The 19,563-nt window shown below is 40.3% G+C and overlaps 4 protein-coding genes across 6 annotated transcripts; 3 read left to right on the forward strand and 1 right to left on the reverse strand.

Moving 5' to 3' along the window:
* The first annotated feature begins 757 nt into the window (after nt 1–757).
* LOC126803411 (glutamate synthase [NADH], amyloplastic) lies at nt 758–10,526 on the forward strand. Of its 3 annotated transcripts, XM_050531218.1 has the most exons (21): nt 758–1,452; nt 1,550–1,669; nt 1,987–2,100; nt 2,214–2,366; nt 2,537–2,637; nt 2,748–2,844; nt 3,338–3,447; nt 3,539–3,642; nt 3,761–3,940; nt 4,038–4,381; nt 4,490–4,560; nt 4,672–5,141; nt 5,232–6,101; nt 6,185–6,339; nt 6,476–6,637; nt 6,771–8,588; nt 8,692–8,960; nt 9,079–9,384; nt 9,462–9,729; nt 9,809–10,066; nt 10,155–10,526. In XM_050531218.1, the coding sequence occupies exons 1-21, from the start codon at nt 1,078–1,080 to the stop codon at nt 10,449–10,451; spliced, it is 6,642 nt and encodes a 2,213-aa protein (XP_050387175.1). In that variant the 5' UTR covers nt 758–1,077; the 3' UTR covers nt 10,452–10,526. The 3 variants fall into 3 exon arrangements, with proteins under 3 accessions (XP_050387175.1, XP_050387177.1, XP_050387176.1); XM_050531220.1 differs by lacking the exons at nt 758–1,452; nt 1,550–1,669; nt 1,987–2,100; nt 2,214–2,366; nt 2,537–2,637 and adding an exon at nt 2,903–2,963 and having other exon boundaries at nt 2,761–2,822; XM_050531219.1 differs by lacking the exons at nt 758–1,452; nt 1,550–1,669; nt 1,987–2,100; ... (1 more) ...; nt 2,537–2,637; nt 2,748–2,844 and adding an exon at nt 2,907–3,045.
* Nucleotides 10,527–10,553: 27 nt separating this feature from the next.
* Nucleotides 10,554–12,037, reverse strand: LOC126803413 (uncharacterized). The gene is made up of 3 exons (XM_050531222.1): nt 11,893–12,037; nt 11,238–11,383; nt 10,554–11,125 (listed from the first exon to the last, which is right to left on the reverse strand). Exons 1-3 carry the CDS (start codon nt 11,969–11,971, stop codon nt 11,108–11,110), a joined length of 243 nt encoding a protein of 80 aa, XP_050387179.1. The 5' UTR covers nt 11,972–12,037; the 3' UTR covers nt 10,554–11,107.
* Nucleotides 12,038–12,133: 96 nt separating this feature from the next.
* LOC126803412 (uncharacterized) lies at nt 12,134–12,776 on the forward strand. The gene has a single exon (XM_050531221.1). It carries the CDS (start codon nt 12,167–12,169, stop codon nt 12,488–12,490), a length of 324 nt encoding a protein of 107 aa, XP_050387178.1. The 5' UTR covers nt 12,134–12,166; the 3' UTR covers nt 12,491–12,776.
* Nucleotides 12,777–14,939: 2,163 nt separating this feature from the next.
* Nucleotides 14,940–17,548, forward strand: LOC126802739 (putative RING-H2 finger protein ATL21A). The gene is made up of 2 exons (XM_050530422.1): nt 14,940–15,624; nt 17,011–17,548. Exons 1-2 carry the CDS (start codon nt 14,943–14,945, stop codon nt 17,409–17,411), a joined length of 1,083 nt encoding a protein of 360 aa, XP_050386379.1. The 5' UTR covers nt 14,940–14,942; the 3' UTR covers nt 17,412–17,548.
* Nucleotides 17,549–19,563: the final 2,015 nt, after the last annotated feature.

Here is a 19,563-nt window from a genome sequence, read left to right on the forward strand (position 1 = left end):
TTGTGGCACGTACCAAGCCTAGATACTCATGAGTCATTAGTAAAAAGAATTAATAAGAAAACTTCTACACGAAGAACTCTAATTCTAGCCTACTAAAAGTTCCCAAGGGCAAACTGGACCATTCCAAAAAAGAACAAACCTCAAATTCAAATACCATAATTAAGCAGAATCAGAGAAGGACCCGAGTTAACCACGCTGTAATTACCAACAACTTATCTTCCATTCTGACTGCTCAGCTTCGGGGCTCGGGTAGAAACAAGAGGCGGCACCCTTAACAGAACCACCGTAACCTCACTCACACCAGAACTGCTAATCTATTTTCCAAAGGCCGGCCCCACCATGAGCGGCTGTCGCGTGCCGCATAGCCAACTGCATACTTGGCTTTTTTCAGAATTTATGAGTTGTCACTTGTCATACTCACACTCTTACGTAAGTAAATTTTATAGATCATTTCTTATTTATCCATTTTGTACTTATCTGTATTAATTCATATTTAAATAATATTTAATTAATTAAATAAATATCATAAAATAAAATAATTAGATATAAATTAAATAAATAAATAATGATCGATAAATTTATTTCGTACTCCGAACAAAATTACTCGGTGAAAAAATTCATTTTGTTTTTCTGTGGGTCCCTGCCCCGACTTCTCCGCTTTTCTCTCTCTACAAAATGCACACGCTCACTGTTTCTCTCTCTAAAACCTGCTTCGCCTCTCTCTCTATATAACAGAGCTCTCTGCTTCAGACTCGGAGAATCCCACACTCTCTCAATTTTTCCTCTCGTTTTTCTTCTTCTTCTAAAGCTATAGGAAAACCCTGGCCAAAATTGTCACCTTAGAATTCTCCGAGTCCGTTTTCTCAAACCGAACGGCGTCGTTTTAGATCTCACCGGAGAGTGTGTCTCAGCCGCTCTCTCTCTGATTCGGATCTACAAATACAAGTCCGTGTTAATCTCCTGAAAAACCTCAAGATTAGGAGTCTAAATCCGTGTTTAACAACGCATTTGAATACAAAACAAATATCATCTAGTATTTACTAATCTGAAAAAATCCTGATTCTGATTTTGTGAATAATGTTGGCGGCGAGCTCCGGTTCCGTTCTCCAACTCCGAACCAAGCCTTCCGGTTCCTCCTCCGTCCTCGCTTCTCCTCAGCTCAATGCGTCGCCGATAGCGCGGCTCGGCTGCGGCAGAGCCACCGCGCGGTCCGCTTCCAAAGCTGTTGCGAAGAAGTTCTTCGGGACGCGGTTGAGGGCCGTCGGATCCGAGAGGCTCCACTTATGGCGATCCGACGGCCCCGGCCGCTCCCCGAAGCTCCGGGTGGTGGTCCGGTCCATGCTCTCCGCCGTGCCGGAGAAGCCGCAAGGCTTGTACGACCCGGCGATGGATAAGGACTCGTGCGGTGTCGGCTTTGTCGCGGAATTGTCCGGCGAAAGCAGCCGGAAAACGGTACGTGACGACGTCGTTTGGGGGATGAGTCTGAAATTGGTGGCTGATTACGTGCATGTGTTTTTAATTATTTTTGTTTGGTGATGATGTGATGTAGATTACGGATGCTTTGGAAATGCTGGTGAGGATGACACATAGAGGAGCTTGTGGATGTGAAACCAACACTGGTGATGGAGCTGGTGTTCTTGTGGCGATTCCTCACGATTTCTATAAGGAGGTATATGATTTTTTTTATCTGTGAATTATTTTCGGACTAATTCGGTTTGATTGATGCGATTCTTGTTTGGTTTTTGATGGATTTAATGAGATTAAAGTATAGAATTGCTGAGTTTTGTTTTCTCATATTATGAGTTTTGGTAGTTTTCTGTGAAAAAGGCTCGTTTGTTTTTTGTTGTTGTTGAAGCTGATGGGAAAAGAACATGGAAAATTATGCGTTTTCTAATTTATTTATAATATTTTTTATTATTATTTTGCTTATTGAATTTATCCTTATGATGTTTTGGCACTAATTCGTGTTGGATCTATGTTTCTTAGGCTGCCAAAGAAATTGGGTTTGAGCTTCCAGCACTTGGTGAGTATGCTGTTGGTATGCTCTACTTGCCGACATCTCAGAGTCGCAGGGAGGAGAGCAAAAATGTGTTTACAAAGGTAATTTTGAAGTTTGTTTTGAGTAAATTGCATGTTGTTCGTGCTTATGTATACTCTGTTTTTTTCTTCTTTTTGGCATGGAATTTATGGTGGCATTTTCAATTTCGTTGCAGGTTGCCGAGTCTCTTGGACATACCGTGCTCGGGTGGCGGTCTGTTCCAACTGACAACTCAGATTTGGGGAAGTCTGCTCTGCAGACAGAACCTGTCATTGAGCAAGTGTTCCTTACCCCAACTCCAAGGTCAAAAGTTGATCTCGAGCGCCAGGTAATTTCTCTCTAGATATGCATGTTTGAGAATTTAGATCAAGGACAGACATGGTGACAAGATGTCATCTCTAACAATTAGAGATCTAAATAGCTGAATGAACGAGTAGATTAATTTTTTATTAACCTAATTATCTGTTTGTGCTTACATCTCTTCGTTCCACCTTCCAGATGTATATACTTAGAAGGGTTTCAATGGTTGCCATCCGTGCTGCGTTAAACCTTCAACATGGTGGCGCTAAAGATTTCTACATATGTTCACTTTCATCGAGGTTTGTATCTCTTACATATATCTAACATGCCTTTTGCTGGTAATTTTATTATATTTGATTTCTGTGAATCTGTGATCACTTATCTCATTTTGTCACTTGTTTTGATGCAGGACGGTTGTGTACAAGGGTCAGCTGAAACCCGAACAGCTGAAGAATTACTACTATGCAGATCTTGGCAATGAAAGGTTTACGAGCTACATGGCCCTGGTAAATATTTTATCCATCAACTTTGTTTTTCCTCACTAACTCCATACTCCACAAACAGCATGGGAACAACAAGTAACTGAAGAGATGCAAGGTTGAGGAATGACTTCTGAGGCATTGAGGTTTGAATGATCTCTTAAGTTCTTCCACTCCCTTGAATACTAATTGAAATTGGATGCTGGATTGGATGCATTGGGTGAGTTGGTAAGAAACCTCATTATCAAGTAAAATCATGTTTGCAGAAACTTGGTTCACTGCTCTCTATGATCAGTTGTTGGGGGTGAGAATTTCGAATGAGTGATGAAAAGGATATTGTGCTTGGTCAAAGTATAGCTTAGGATTTTCAATTGTACTGGCCCGGCAGCACACCTTGAACTGGAGTGGCACGAACACAATTTTAATGCCTGTAGTTTTAGGTTTCTAATATTGTTCATATTTTGAATAGGCAAGATCGAATTGTGTATGACAAGGTTGGTTATTTTCAAATTTCCTGCAGGTACATTCACGGTTCTCAACAAATACTTTTCCCAGCTGGGACCGTGCTCAGCCTATGCGTGTCATTGGCCACAATGGAGAAATCAACACCCTTAGAGGAAATGTTAACTGGTAAATTATTAAGCATGCCTTCAATAAATTCCTTCAGGCTCAGGTTTTAGAATGTCCCATTTGAAGTTCTTATAAATATGAACTTACTCAGGATGAAGGCCCGTGAGGGACTGCTCAAGTGTACTGAACTTGGTTTATCAAAAAATGAATTGAAGAAGCTGTTACCGATTGTGGATGCCAGTTCTTCCGATTCAGGTAAATTAGAACATTTTCTGCAATATATGTAAGAGAACTAGTGTATAATCATTGTGGAAATAATTGGTTATTCAATTTTATAACTAATCTGCCTGAATTTTATTTTCCCTTTATGCAGGAGCATTTGATGGTGTCCTTGAGCTTCTGGTTCGAGCTGGTAGAAGCCTCCCCGAAGCTATTATGATGATGATTCCTGAAGCATGGCAAAATGACAAGAACATGGATCCTGATAAGAGAGCACTGTATGAGTATTTCTCATCTCTCATGGAGCCATGGGATGGGCCAGCCCTAATATCATGTAATATATATGGTCCTTTTCTAAATTTTTATGGAATACATAATTCCAGGAGACCTTTTTGGTTCAATTTTGACTTACTGTAAAATAATTATTGCAGTTACTGATGGGCGCTATCTGGGAGCTACATTGGATCGGAATGGACTCAGACCAGGTCGCTTTTATGTCACCCACAGTGGACGAGTTATTATGGCGAGTGAAGTTGGGGTTGTAGATGTACCTCCAGAAGATGTCTGCAGGAAAGGAAGACTTAACCCTGGAATGATGCTTTTGGTGGATTTTGAGAATCATAAAGTGGTAGATGATGAAGCCTTGAAGAAGCAATATTCATTGGCAAGGCCGTACGGGGAGTGGCTTAAAAGGCAAAAGATTGAGCTCAAGGACATAGTTGATTCTGTTAATGAATCTGACAGGATCCCTCCATCCATAGCTGGAGTTGCTCCTGTAAGTTTGTAGATGAATTTTTTTTTTGGCTAGTTGTGTACTAGTATTGGTTTTAGCTCTAAGTAGTAGATTCTGACCGTGATAAGGTTTACCATCTGTGATATCTAGGCAAATAATGATGATGAAAACATGGAAAACATGGGAGTCCATGGTTTGCTGGCACCATTGAAGGCTTTTGGGTATGTGATGTTTGTCCTGCTTGTCCTCTGTCTATGTTCTATCTTTGGTTTTTCTTGTGTTGTAGATTTTTTTTTTATTGTTTTTGTAATTTGCATATTTCTTCTATGCAGCTACACAGTTGAAGCCTTAGAGATGTTATTGCTTCCTATGGCAAAAGATGGTGTAGAGGCTCTTGGTTCAATGGGGAATGATACCCCCTTGGCTGTTATGTCCAACAGAGAAAAACTTACATTTGAGTATTTTAAGCAAATGTTCGCTCAAGTGACAAACCCTCCAATTGATCCAATTAGAGAGAAGGTAGTCACTTCTATGGAATGTATGATCGGTCCAGAAGGTGATCTAACAGAAACCACTGAAGAACAATGCCACCGTCTCTCGCTCAAGGGTCCTCTTGTAGGCATTGAAGAAATGGAGGCAATCAAGAAAATGAATTATAGAGGTTGGCGCTGTAAGGTTCTTGACATAACTTACTCCAAGGAACATGGTAGAAAGGGATTGGAGGAGACCTTAGATAGAATCTGTGCTGAGGCCCGTGAGGCAATTAAAAAGGGATACACGACCCTTGTGCTTTCAGACAGAGGTATTTCCTGGTTACTTATCTTCCCTTCAGTTGAAATATTTGAGTCCATTGACGGCTAATGTTTTATTTGATTGTTATTCTAATTTGCAGCCTTTTCCCCGAAACGAGTCGCCGTAAGCTCACTATTGGCTGTTGGTGCTGTTCATCAACATCTGGTTAAAAATCTCGAGCGAACTAGAGTAGGGTTGATAATTGAATCTGCTGAGCCACGTGAAGTACATCATTTCTGTACGTTAGTTGGATTTGGTGCCGATGCTATCTGCCCCTACCTGGCCGTAGAGGCCATTTGGAGATTGCAGGTCGATGGAAAGATCCCACCAAGGTCTAATGGTACAATATATTCCAAGGCCGAACTAGTTAAAAAGTACTTCAAAGCAAGCAACTATGGAATGCAGAAGGTTCTTGCTAAGATGGGCATATCTACTTTGGCCTCTTACAAGGGTGCACAGATTTTTGAAGCTCTTGGTCTTTCATCTGAAGTGATCGAGAGATGCTTTGCAGGAACTCCTAGTAGAGTCGAGGGTGCAACGTTTGAGATGCTTGCTCGCGATGGACTTCATCCGCATGATTTAGCATTCCCCTCTCGTGCTTATCCCCCTGGTAGCGCTGAAGCTATGGCACTACCAAATCCTGGGGATTATCATTGGAGGAAAGGCGGTGAGGTTCACCTAAATGATCCTTTTGCTATTGCCAAGCTTCAGGAGGCTGCCAGAACTAACAGTGTGGCGGCCTACAAAGAGTACTCCAAGCTCATTCATCAATTAAATAAAGCCTGCAATCTCCGTGGTCTTTTGAAATTTAAAAGCACAGGTCAGCAAATTCACTTGGATGAAGTAGAACCAGCCAGTGAGATTGTTAAACGGTTCTGTACTGGGGCAATGAGTTATGGATCAATATCATTGGAGGCACACACTACACTGGCTATTGCTATGAACAAAATGGGGGGAAAGTCAAATACAGGTTTGCTTCTTAAATTTTTAGTGATCTGTACTTTCTTGGTAATTGTCTATAAGCTTCTAATGATTTATTTTTCCCTTCTGAAGGTGAGGGAGGTGAGCAGCCATCTCGTATGGAGCCTCTTTCTGATGGCTCGAGGAATCCAAAGAGAAGTGCAATCAAGCAGGTTGCAAGTGGGAGATTTGGAGTTTCAAGTTACTATCTTACAAATGCTGATGAACTTCAAATAAAAATGGCTCAGGTATGTGTTCATATAAGCTCTGATGCACTGAATTTTAGATTTCTATATTACGATGTATAGTAGATCATCTGACAGATGTAATTTTAAGGTGATTTATTTACTCTTATGGCTCATTAATTTTTTAATTGTTGCGTAGGGGGCCAAGCCTGGGGAAGGAGGCGAGCTTCCTGGTCACAAGGTTATCGGAGACATTGCTGTTACTAGGAATTCCACTGCTGGTGTGGGACTTATCAGTCCACCACCCCATCATGATATCTACTCGATTGAAGATCTTGCTCAATTAATTCATGATCTCAAGGTATGTTTGTTGTTTATGTTGCCTGTTTCACTGTGTTCCCTTCCTTTGTCTGATAGTAATGTTACATTTTCTGCTTATGGAGCACATCCGTATTTAAAACAGACTCATTATATAAAATTCCAATCTTCTGCAGAATGCTAACCCAGGGGCTCGAATTAGTGTTAAGCTAGTATCTGAAGCTGGTGTAGGAGTAGTTGCCAGTGGAGTTGTGAAGGGGCATGCCGACCATGTTTTAATTGCCGGACATGATGGAGGCACTGGGGCTTCTAGATGGACTGGCATTAAGAATGCTGGGCTTCCATGGGAACTTGGCTTGGCTGAGACCCATCAGACCTTGGTTGCTAATGATCTTCGTGGTCGCACAGTTCTCCAGACAGACGGACAACTAAAAACTGGAAGAGATGTGGCCATAGCCGCACTTCTTGGTGCCGAAGAGTTTGGATTTAGCACGGCACCCCTAATAACCCTTGGCTGCATTATGATGCGGAAGTGCCACAAGAACACCTGTCCTGTAGGAATTGCCACCCAAGATCCAGTACTTCGTGAGAAGTTTGCTGGAGAACCAGAACATGTTATCAACTTTTTCTTCATGGTAGCTGAGGAGGTGAGAGAGATAATGGCACAACTTGGTTTTAGAACACTAAATGAAATGGTTGGTCGTTCAGATATGCTTGAAGTCGACAAAGAAGTTACTAAAGATAATGAGAAGCTGAACAATATTGACCTCTCCCTGTTGCTTAGACCTGCTGCCGACATTCGGCCTGATGCTGCACAATATTGTGTTCAGAAACAAGACCATGGGCTGGACATGGCCCTCGACCACAAACTTATTTCACTGTCCAGTTCTGCTATTGAGAAGGCTCTTCCTGTATACTTTGAAACTCCGGTGTGCAATGTGAACCGTGCTGTTGGAACGATGCTCAGTCATGAGGTGACCAAACGTTACAACAGGGAAGGGCTTCCTGCAGACACCATCCATATCAAATTCAATGGAAGTGCTGGCCAGAGTCTTGGAGCTTTCCTCTGCCCTGGCATCACGCTTGAGCTTGAGGGTGACAGCAATGATTATGTTGGGAAAGGATTGTCTGGTGGCAAAATTATAGTTTATCCCCCCAAGGGAAGCAAGTTTGACCCGAAAGAAAACATTGTTATTGGTAATGTAGCACTTTATGGTGCCACTAGTGGGGAGGCATATTTCAATGGAATGGCAGCAGAAAGATTCTGTGTTCGCAATTCGGGGGCTAGGGCAGTAGTTGAAGGTGTTGGTGACCATGGCTGTGAGTACATGACAGGTGGCACTGTTGTTGTGCTTGGAAAGACTGGTAGGAACTTTGCTGCTGGTATGAGCGGTGGTATAGCCTACGTTCTTGATATCGATGGACTGTTTTTGTCTCGATGCAATCCTGAGCTTGTTGATCTTGAGAAAGTTGAAGAAGAAGAAGATATGATGACTCTTAAAATGATGATACAACAGCACCAACGTCATACAAAAAGTATGCTGGCCAGTGAAGTATTGGCCGACTTTGAGAATCTTTTGCCTAAATTCATCAAGGTAATCCCCAGAGAGTACAAACGTGCACTTGAAAATCTGAGGGAGGAGGCCTCCAAGCAGGCAGTCGAAGATGCTGATGAAGAAGCTGAGATGCAAGAGGAGGAACTGGAACTAAAACAGAAAGATGCATTTGAAGAGCTTAAGAAGATGGCATCCGCATCTCTAAATGGGACTTCCAATCAGGTAGAAGATGCTGAGACGTTGAAGAGACCCACTGAGGTCAGCAAAGCTGTTAAACACCGGGGTTTCATCTCTTATGAGCGTGAAGGTGTGCAGTACAGGGATCCTAATGTTCGGATGAATGACTGGAATGAAGTTATGGAGGAAACTAAACCTGGCCCACTTGTGAATACTCAGTCTGCCCGTTGTATGGACTGTGGCACCCCTTTCTGCCATCAGGTAATATCTTGTTTGCTATTGTTCCTGTTTTGTTACTGATTCACTGTGCTGTTTTAAATTCACTCTTCTAATGTAAGTTTGTTATATCTATGTAAAACTGCAGGAGAATACTGGGTGTCCTCTTGGAAACAAAATACCCGAGTTCAATGAGTTGGTGTACCAGAATAGGTGGCAGGAAGCACTAGAGAGACTTCTTGAGACAAATAATTTCCCCGAGTTTACTGGTCGAGTGTGTCCGGCACCATGTGAAGGTTCATGTGTTCTGGGTATAATTGAGAATCCTGTCTCTATCAAAAGCATTGAATGTTCCATCATAGACAAGGCTTTTGAGGAAGGTTGGATGGTGCCACGGCCTCCTGTCAAGAGAACTGGGTATGTTTTTTTTTTTTTCAGTTCTCTTTTACAGTGTTTCATTAGAGAACATTAAACAATTTAGTGCAGCAGTTTTTCAGTACATGAATAATCAGTTTCTATATAATTAAAATCACAGGAAAAAGGTCGCCATTGTTGGAAGTGGGCCTGCTGGGCTAGCTGCTGCAGATCAACTAAACAGAATAGGTCACACAGTGACAGTTTATGAGCGTGCTGATAGAATTGGAGGGCTTATGATGTATGGAGTGCCTAATATGAAGGCTGATAAAGTTGATGTAGTCCAACGGCGTGTTAACCTTATGGCGGAGGAAGGTGTCAACTTTGTGGTCAATGCTAATGTTGGAAGTGATCCTGCCTACTCATTTGACCGCCTTCGGGAGGACAACAATGCAATTATTTTGGCCGTAGGCGCAACTAAACCAAGGTAACTTATGGTTGTTTACTGCTGAAGAGTTTCATATTTCCTAGCTGATAATTCTTAATGAGCCTTTACTGGTGCAGGGACCTACCCGTGCCAGGACGAGAGCTATCCGGAGTACATTTCGCTATGGAGTTTCTTCATGCAAACACCAAAAGCTTGCTTGATAGCAAACTCGAGAATGGCAACTACATTTCTGCCAAGGGTAAAAAGGTTGTGGTCATTGGTGGAGGTGACACTGGCACTGATTGCATTGGAACCTCTGTTCGCCATGGCTGTACTAATGTCGTAAATTTAGAGCTTCTCCCTCAGCCACCACAAACAAGGGCTCCAGGAAACCCTTGGCCACAGGTTGGTAACCGAGTCTTGAGACCTTGTATGCTGTTATGAGATGTCTTGCGTACTTATTTCTTTCTTTATCTGTTTGCAGTGGCCTCGTATATTCAGAGTAGATTATGGGCACGCAGAAGTTGCAGCCAAGTTTGGCAAAGATCCAAGAACTTATGAGGTGCTGACCAAGAGGTTTGTGGGAGATGAGAATGGGGTTGTGAAAGGACTTGAGATAGTACGTGTCAAATGGGAGAAGGATGCTACTGGCAGGTTCCAATTTAAGGAAATCGAGGGCTCTGAGGAGATCATTGAGGCGGACCTTGTCCTTCTTGCAATGGGGTTCCTTGGACCCGAGGCGGTTAGTATCTTGAATCGTCACTTGGTTGTTGCTTCAGTTATTGCATAAGTAATGTTTTGCTTACTGGTGGTTGTGTTTCTTTTGCCAGGCAATTGCAGAGAAGTTGGGTCTGGAGTGCGACAACCGCTCAAACTTCAAGGCAGATTACGGTCGCTTCTCAACCAATGTGGATGGGGTCTTTGCCGCTGGGGACTGCCGCCGTGGTCAATCCCTGGTTGTGTGGGCAATCTCAGAGGGACGGCAAGCAGCTGCTCAGGTCGACAACTACCTATGCATGGAAGAAGTAGACCACACAAACAGCAGCAATGGGAGCCCTGAATCTGATCTCTTGAAGCAGCAGCATCATTTCAGCAAGAGTCAAAAGACAGTGGCAAGCACTCCATAGATGACTCAGATGATCTGGTAAATCATGATTCTAAATTAGAGAACCAAGGCACAGCAACACAGATGGCCTCTTTTTCATTTTGTAGCATGACAGACGGACGTGATTTTTCAAATGTGGTGGTTTCATGGACTATCCACTCGGTGATGCTTTTCCCCTGTGATGGAGCTGAGACTTGAGGGATCGAAGCAGCATCAAGTGGCTGTTCATTTTGGGGCGACGACTAGAAAGCCTAACGAAGTGGGGTTTCCTCATTTCGCCGGAGCTGGGTATTATAGGTCTTAGGATATTTCTTGTCTATAGTTTGTACCCGATTCTATTGCGTGGTTTGTTCTTAGAGGAATAATGTACAGTTTTGGTTCTTCATCAGTGATTTGGATCCAATGAAAGCATACATTGGCAATTATTATGTCGTTTTCCATAAGCTACCTACTTATGTGTTGCCAAGATGTCCACAATTTCAATGGAAGCGGAAACTAAACTTATATATGCAGAAACTGGTACATAATCATAAAATTAGAGCCATGCATGAAGATTAACATGTAGACCAGTTATTGTACGTACCGCGGCCCTTTTCAGTTTCCAAAGTATAAATCTATAGAACAGACTAATATCATTCACATTCTCAGCCTTCCAGGTTCTTCATACATAGATCATCATCAAATGCGTCCACCCAACTGCACGAAAGAAAAAAGAAAAGTGATTCAAGGGGGAAATGCAGCTTGGTTAGATCTTTGATATTTCAAAACTTGCTGCATGTTAAGCAATGCAACATTAGGCTCCGCTCACTATTATGGTATCTATCTCTCTGGCCGTGATTGGTGTGGGTTTCGGCTGAAGAGAGGCCTTCCCTCCTTCGCCCTGGTTCTTTGGTGGTGTTGGAACATCACACCCTAAGCGAGTTGATGTCGCATCTTGAGTCTGTGCAGTAGAAGCTACACAGGACAGGAATTAGGTAGAGAACACATGAAGTATTATTAAGTACACAAAACAAAGTAGCAAAGATAAGTAGATCTCTGCAATGTGTAGCAAACTTCATCGTATGATTTGTAATTTTGTATCATACCATGCCATGCTTACTTTGCTATTACTTTAAGCTCCAAAATATCGAAAGGATTGCATGTCAAACTTCTCAGTTCTCATCACACAAAGTTATGGCTGTTACGCAAAGAGTATGAAGCTCAGAGTTTCAGTTGAGCTCTGGCTTTGTATATATCATCATAGACTAAGATCCACAATGCATCAACATATAAACCCGAAATTCTTAGCCATTATCATCCCCACAAATTCATTCAAAAGAAGATTGGGAAGACCTGTCACACTGAAACAACTAAGCAAAGAAACTGATACATGTTCATACTCTGTTTTGCTTGATTACCAAAATCAATAATATACAATAATATACCAAGATAGCAAAAAATGGATTGTAAAGGCTTAGTTATACCGGAGGTTGAAGATTTTGGGTGTCTCTGTGGGAATTGAATCCTGGGAATCCTCTTCAGAAAATGAGCTCCTCCTCCCATCTTTTCTCTACCCTCCACACAGTTAGCTATCCACACAATATAATAACTACATATTTCTCATTTGCTTTGGTTAGTGCTTTTGGGCTTATGGACCCCTTGGAATCAATACCCATTAGGCCCAATTCAATTTCCCACATAACCACCACGCGGCTTCGTTATTTTAGAACACGAACTCCAAGAGAGAGAGAGAGAAAAATGTCGATGAAACTCTGCCGTGTATTTTCAACAACGGCCGTGACGAAATCCGAGCCTCTGACTCGCTTGGCTGTCAACTCAGTGAGTCGCTTCTTGTCCTCCTCGGCTGGTGAATCTCAACCGGGGCGGGTAAACGCGGAGGTGAAGCATGCCGGAAAAGCGGAAGTGAATGATGAAAAGAGTGAAGAGCGAGCTGAGGACGGTGAAGACGATGGAGACGAGCTGGATTTGAATAAAGAGACGGGTGAGATCGGCGGGCCGAAAGGGCCGGAGCCGACCAGGTTCGGCGATTGGGAAAAGAATGGTCGGTGCTCTGATTTTTAGGGTTCTGTTTTGCTCTCCAGAAGAATGAATCGTAATGACCCTGTTTTAGATTAAGGTACGAAACTTTTCTGTGTGATTTTAGTTGTGGTTTTTTGGTTGCAAGTTTGAATCTTTTTGTCAGTAAAAATAAATTGGTGATGGGCTATTGCTGCAAACCAGAGTAGAAATGCCAATTTATGTGATCATAGTCATCATACTGTTGGGATTTGGTGTGAATCTGATTGTGAAAGTGAAGCATATGAAATTGTATGAAGGTGATTATCACACTTTGGATGTTAACATGTAACTTGTGTGTCTTGTAAAATCAATGTGATAGTTGTCGTTCTCTATGTGGATGTGACACCGATCAATTAGTATTATCAGACTTTTAGATGAATGAAAAGATGAAAAGATGGAGGAATCAATCCATATGATACAAGTTTAAAGATATTGGAAGTAACTAAATGTTTGTTGTTGATTTTCAGATTGTGGGTTAGGTATTAGGTATGTAATGGTGAGACTGTTTATTCGATCCGTTTCAATATTCGTGAACGGCCAATACAAGCTAAAAGTAAACATACATGTATGAAATCTTAATGTTTGAGGCTGAGATAAGTCGGTGTGACATTTTGTACGATTTAGTCGAATAAACCATATTGGAGTTGTTTTAGAGACTATTTATTTAGACTTCAAAATAAAAAGTATGAGCTACCATGTTCTTGTAGAAGCACTAGTACATGAATCCATGTAATGAAGTGTTGACAATGTGATGAATCCTACTCTTAATATTGATACAAATCATTTTAGCCATCGTTATTCAACATTTTTTGCCACAGCAGCTCATTGCTGCAATAGACATAACAGACATAACAGATATGACGAAGATCGTTACCTAATAAATCGTATTCCCGTAAAGACTAAAAACTGTCGCCGAGTAGGAATTCGTCATGGAAAAGCATATTCACAAAACACTACTATTCGTCTTCTTTTGTATTTCCAAAAAGATGGCCAAAGTTCAACTTAAGCTTGAGCTTAGACCTCTTGTAATCAAAAGCTGTAGTCATAGATATGCGTGGATATTGTAAGAAGACTCCCCCTTTACAAGTCGTGCGAGTCAATTTTCAAATTATGAGATATAGCCTGCAGCGGCCAATATATCCCGGATATATATATATATATATATACACTTTTTTGTTGCGGAGGTCCGCACCAATAGTTTTAGTGTTGATTTCTATTTTTACACTATTTTTTATCGAAATTTCTCATCTTCACCGTCTAGTATTTAGATAGTATTGTGTAGATCATCTATGCAAAATTTCAGTAAATTTGGTAATCGCTAAGGCCCTCAAAATTGCGTTTTTCTGTTAAAAACATGAACGGTTCATGTTTGACATAATTTCAGTCCGTTCATTTGTTTTTCGATTTTAAGGGCCATAATAATCATTTGGCTGAAATTTTACAAAGATGATTTACACAATATTGTCTAGATATCAGACGGTGGAGATGATAAAAGTGGTACAAAAATCCACATCAAAACTATTAGTGCAGACGTCCGCAGCCAACAAACCCCCTTTATATATGTATATAATATCAATTATTTTCAATTCAACAGAATACATGTCGAGTTAAAATGTGTATAACTATAGGCCTATATCGGCCATTATATATCTGACTAGAACAATAATTCAATCTTCATATTATTCCATTTCAGCTCAAATCACAATCGGGCATATATAAACAACAATATATTGCTTTCCACATGAATTGGCAGCTTCAAAGTAGTTTGAACATGTCTTACTAAGCATAAGCTGGCCGGAGTGTGCTACATGCTCAAAATGCACACGCAAAAGACCCCAAATAAACGGCAGTTCTACGTACCATGCCGATTGTCTTCGTTGTATGTAACAAGGCGTCCACACGATTACGAGTCCCCTTCTGTTTGAGCCTCTTTGATAGTTGGCTACTTTATAATCTCAGCCTCTCAGGCTTGGTTTCATTCTGCTTTAATTTTCCTGATCGTATTATATTGAAAGTCCGCATAACAGATAACGTGACATCACTAGATCTTTTGATCTGTAGTCCATAATAATATACTTCGGTTCAAACTTCATAATCGGAGGTTCGACTAGGTCGATTCAGTAGAAGATACAACTTGCACTTTTAAAGTTTCAACTGGTCTGACCTTGTCGTGCTAGCTAATAGCTGCAGGTAAGAACTGTCCATAATTTTCACACACAGAAAAGGTGACCAGAATGCATGCTTACCCTAAAATTAGAGGACTTCCCATGCCATCATGACATTCATAATAGAGCATACAGTTTTTACTTTTTAGTCTATAAAACGTATAAAAGAATTAAGAGTAGTGAAGACTAAAGACTAGGCTTTTATTTTACAAAAGTCAAAAATGATATTGGATATATAAAATCTAGTATCTAGCAATTGATTGCTATCCATTACTTCTCCCTTTCAGAAAATGAATACTCTCAGACCCATCATCATCTCCTTCCTTATCTTCTTCTCATTCTCATGCCTTGCAGTGAGTAGTACCCTAGAGACTTGCACAAAAGCCGTTTGCCAAATCGGCGAGGCTGAGATCCGTTTTCCGTTTAGGATAGATAAACGCCAGCCGCAGACTTGTGGCTTTCCCGGTTTTGATCTGACCTGTGACAACACATCTCAAACACTTCTTAATCTTCCTTCTGGAGACTTCACCGTCCAGGGCATAGACTATGCCGAGCAAGAGATATGGCTCAACGATCCAAACAACTGCCTCCCTAAACGGCTCCTCTCTCTGAACCTCACAAGCTCTCCGTTCCTTCCTGGGTTTACTGAAGACTTCACCTTTTTGAACTGCTCGCAGGACTTTTTGAAGTACAAACTAAACCCTATTGCTTGCATGAGTAGTCTTAACTACACAGTTTTTGCTACCAATTCTGAGACGGTTATAAGGTACTTGTCGACGTGCGATAAGATCGGAACTTTTCCTGTTCCGGTTGAGTGGTCGTTTCACCAGGTGGTTGTGTCGTCGGACCTCGACAATCATCTCCGGCTAAAGTGGGACCGGCCGGGGTGCGGCAGCTGCGAGGAGCGGGGTGGAAAGTGTGGCTACAAGACCAATACTACTAGAGTTATTTGCTCCAGGCTTTCTCAACGAGGTAATAATTATTACTACTACATTTTTTCTACTGTCAACACTACACCAAGTCACCAACTATTACATACTGTATTAGGCGTAAGTAAATGAGGAGAAATGTTACTTATGAGTTATGACTTTTACACTGTTATGACTACACTCTAAGATTTTGTTTGTCTCTCATATATGCATGTGTAGGATTAAAATTTCTTTCACCTCAACTGTTTTAAGTGAATCATATAGGAAACCTCACATACGGAGATGTCAGATCATTACGAAACTAGTAAAAGAGAATCATTTAGGGAGTCTCAGTTAGGGAGAGGGACCAACTGAAGAACAGTCTCATTCTTTGAAGGGGTTTTGCATTTCTTGCATTGGTTGAATGTAAATTAACAATGATGAACAAGTTTGAAAGAATGCTACAATATGACGGTGCTGCTTATCTAAGCGTTGACTTTCCAACCAGCACTTTGCCGTGTTCAACAAGCTTGTTTTACTAAACCTCAATTGTGATTTGCAAATTGTTGGAGATAGTTAAGCGTAGACCAAATTATATGGTATTTATATTGAATTTCTATGTGCCAAATTAAGTTGAGTTTGGAACCATCAGACAGCTCACAAGTGCGCTCGATCAGCGCCATTTTTTTCATAGTTGCAATTATATTTGAGGATTTTGAGCTTTCGGCTTCGTTGACTATGATACAGTAGTTAAGCCAATTTGGTCAACAACCCCACATAGGTATGACGTTTAAACTCGAGTTCCGCAGCTATTAATAGCATGAGGGATACTTCTTCTGAATTCTAACTACGTATTACAAATCCAGATCGTATATGATTTCATGCTCATGCAACGCATGGGAGTTTTTATAGCCGGACTTCTCTTTTTCGTTCACAATGTTTTGATTAGACATTAGATTAATAGTGGATAATTAAGTTTAAGCATATCCAGATGATCCGGTCCAAGTTTGGGTTTTGCGATTGTGATGTTTGAATGAAACAATTTAGCGTTGACATAATGTATGCATAATGCTTTTTTTTTTATAGAAAACTATGCATAATGCATTTGATGTAAAACAACACAAGATACTTTTACATTACGTCGAATTGTGGATCATGGTTGAGTACTTCTGGAGTATCCTTCAATTTTCTTTTTAGGTCATGCCGCTTTTAATTTCATTTATCAAGTCTTCTACTTCTTGTTGTTGTTGTTTTCTTGCTGATGCTTACATATTCTAAACTATTTGATCTGTGTCACTTTAATCTCTACGTAGTTTCTTGCCTTGCCGATTCTCTAAGTTTTCTTTGACGTTATTTCGTGTTCATTTCCCCATCTAATACGTCACATAGTTCACATTTCATTAACATTTCAAGTTGTTCACTAATATGATATTCTGAATTATTATTTCAGGAATCCCAAGGGGGGCTCGCTATGCTATTACAGTGGGCGTTGGAGTGCCGGCAATTTTGTGCCTTCTAGGGCTACTCTGTTGCATGTGTGGCAGGATCAAGACTTTGACAATTAGACGCACATCACTTCCGGAATTTAATTCAATTGTAGCTCCACAACCCGCAATTGTTAAGGGCCTCGATGTGGCAACACTTGATGCCTACCCAAAAATAGTCCTCGGTGAAAGCCGGCGTCTACCGAAGCCCGACGATCACACTTGCTCGATATGCTTATCCGATTACCGGCCGAAGGAGACGCTGAAGACCATACCGGAGTGCAACCATAGCTTTCATGCTAACTGCATCGATGAATGGCTTAAATTGAATGCTACTTGCCCTATTTGTAGAAAATCTCCAAAATGACTCGTGACACATTAGCAATGTTAGCATTTACTTTACCTCCCTCAAAATTGTGCATACTTATTCTTAGAAGGATTCAATGATTCATCATCTCCGTCGAATCAAATGGGACAATTAATTTGATCATTTTTTGGGCCTCACCCTTTTCTTGGGCCTGACACTGGTAAATGAAAGATATTTTGAAAATATAAATTGCTCAATCATACATCAGGCGACACATGGTTGATCAAGAATAAATCACAATTTGGTGAAGGGAAATTGTCATAGAAACCCAGCAGCAATTCATTTGTCGACACATGGTTGATCTAGAATAAATCAAATTATGACAGATGAGATCTCTTTCACTAAGAATTATGACAATGTATTGGATGGTGATATATTGAAAAGGACCCCATACCTATTCCATCATAACAATAGTCCCTTTTTCTGGTGCATACCTATTTGCATTTTAGCTAGTTCATGCCACTTTCATTCCCGGCTGATTAAACAAACTCATGAGTCATGAACGACTATACCTGGCTACAGTGGCGGACCTCGAATTCCAACAACAGGTGGACTTAAATTTTGTAACGAAAAAATTTGCAACGGTACAAAATAACTTTATTAATTGAAACAAAACAAGATAAAACTAATCAAAATACTTATGTAAGAGTTAATACCTCAAATACAAGAATTAACTCTACAATTCGATAAATCTTAAATCTTCTACTAGAGCATGTTACACACGCCGCTATATATACATAAATAAACCAATGAATAACTTACCATAGATATTATCATATCTTAAGTCCTTAACTCCAATGTTTAAAGTTGAAATTTAATTAATTACATTATAATTGAGTTTACAAATTGAAAAAAACTCAATATAACGAACAACAAGAGAGAGAGAAAGCGAAATTGAGGCCGAGAGAAATAGTGATAAGTTCGCTAGTCCGCCATTACTATAGACACCATTGTGATCGACCAAAGAAAAAGATGACTCTTTTTTTTGTCAATTACGTAAGATCATTTGTTACTAATGTATAAATAAGAACTCTAAAAACCCTACTATACATATATATAATATAGTAGAAGATAAAGTCCATCTTATCATACACCTAGGTCCGCCCCGACTAAAGACTAATTGTATTTAGCTATCCATATAAATTCTTGTGCATTTAGGCAATGACGAAAATTGCTCTTCCAGATGTCCTATTGACCCATGCATTGCCTTTTGTAAACCTTGCGAATTTTAACCAACTCGGTGGCAAATCCAATAAGAGAAAATGGAAAAAATAAATAATACTACGAGTATCTCTAATAGTTTTGATATTTTGGATAAATTTTTTTTTTAGAGAATATTAGATTTTTTTCACTTCAACAGGTTATGCATATCATTCTCTAAAATAGAGAAAATGATAAAAGAGAAATTCTCTAATTTGTAACAATCTGCAAAATTTTGCATAAGTAACTTTCTCCAATAATTTAAGATTTAATATCAACCAATTAAAATAATAAAAAATTTGAATAATTTATTTCAAAATAGTAAATTAAATATATTAAATAATTTATGGTTATATAAGTATGATTATATAATATTTTATTCAATTATAATAAATACCAAAATATATAAAATGTAAAAACGGTTGGAGAATATAAATTTTTTAGAAATTTTAACAATTTTTTCTCCATTTTAGATAATTTAAAAAAAGTTGTTCGATATGATATAATATTCGAAAATGGAAAAAATACTACTAAAACCCGACACGATAATGGAAATGGACACAAAGTACGAGGTCCAACTACATACGTGTCCTTCTTTCGATCACAAGTTAACATTCCGTCAAGCCGAAACCCTTGAAAAATCAATAAATCACGACGTGTCTCACTACCTCACTTCCCGCCACGTAACTAGATTCCGGCGAGATCACCAGGCCCACCTGCACAAAATCTCCCGCCACTCCAAATCACTAGCCCAGCGTTAGTGCTACACGCGTCTGGGGACTCATCTGAGCCGCCCACGTCCCTCTCGAAAAAGCAATCATTGGTCCCACACTCCGGCGTTTTGGCACGCATCCAACGGCCCGCTATATTTGGACGGCTCTGATTTGATTCTTCCTTGCACGCTTTTGTTGCTAACTTGCTTTAGTTCGGTCTGTGTTCAACAATTTCTGTG

Source organism: Argentina anserina, chromosome 7 (assembly GCF_933775445.1).
Source record: "Argentina anserina chromosome 7, drPotAnse1.1, whole genome shotgun sequence".
Classification (NCBI taxonomy): domain Eukaryota; kingdom Viridiplantae; phylum Streptophyta; class Magnoliopsida; order Rosales; family Rosaceae; genus Argentina; species Argentina anserina.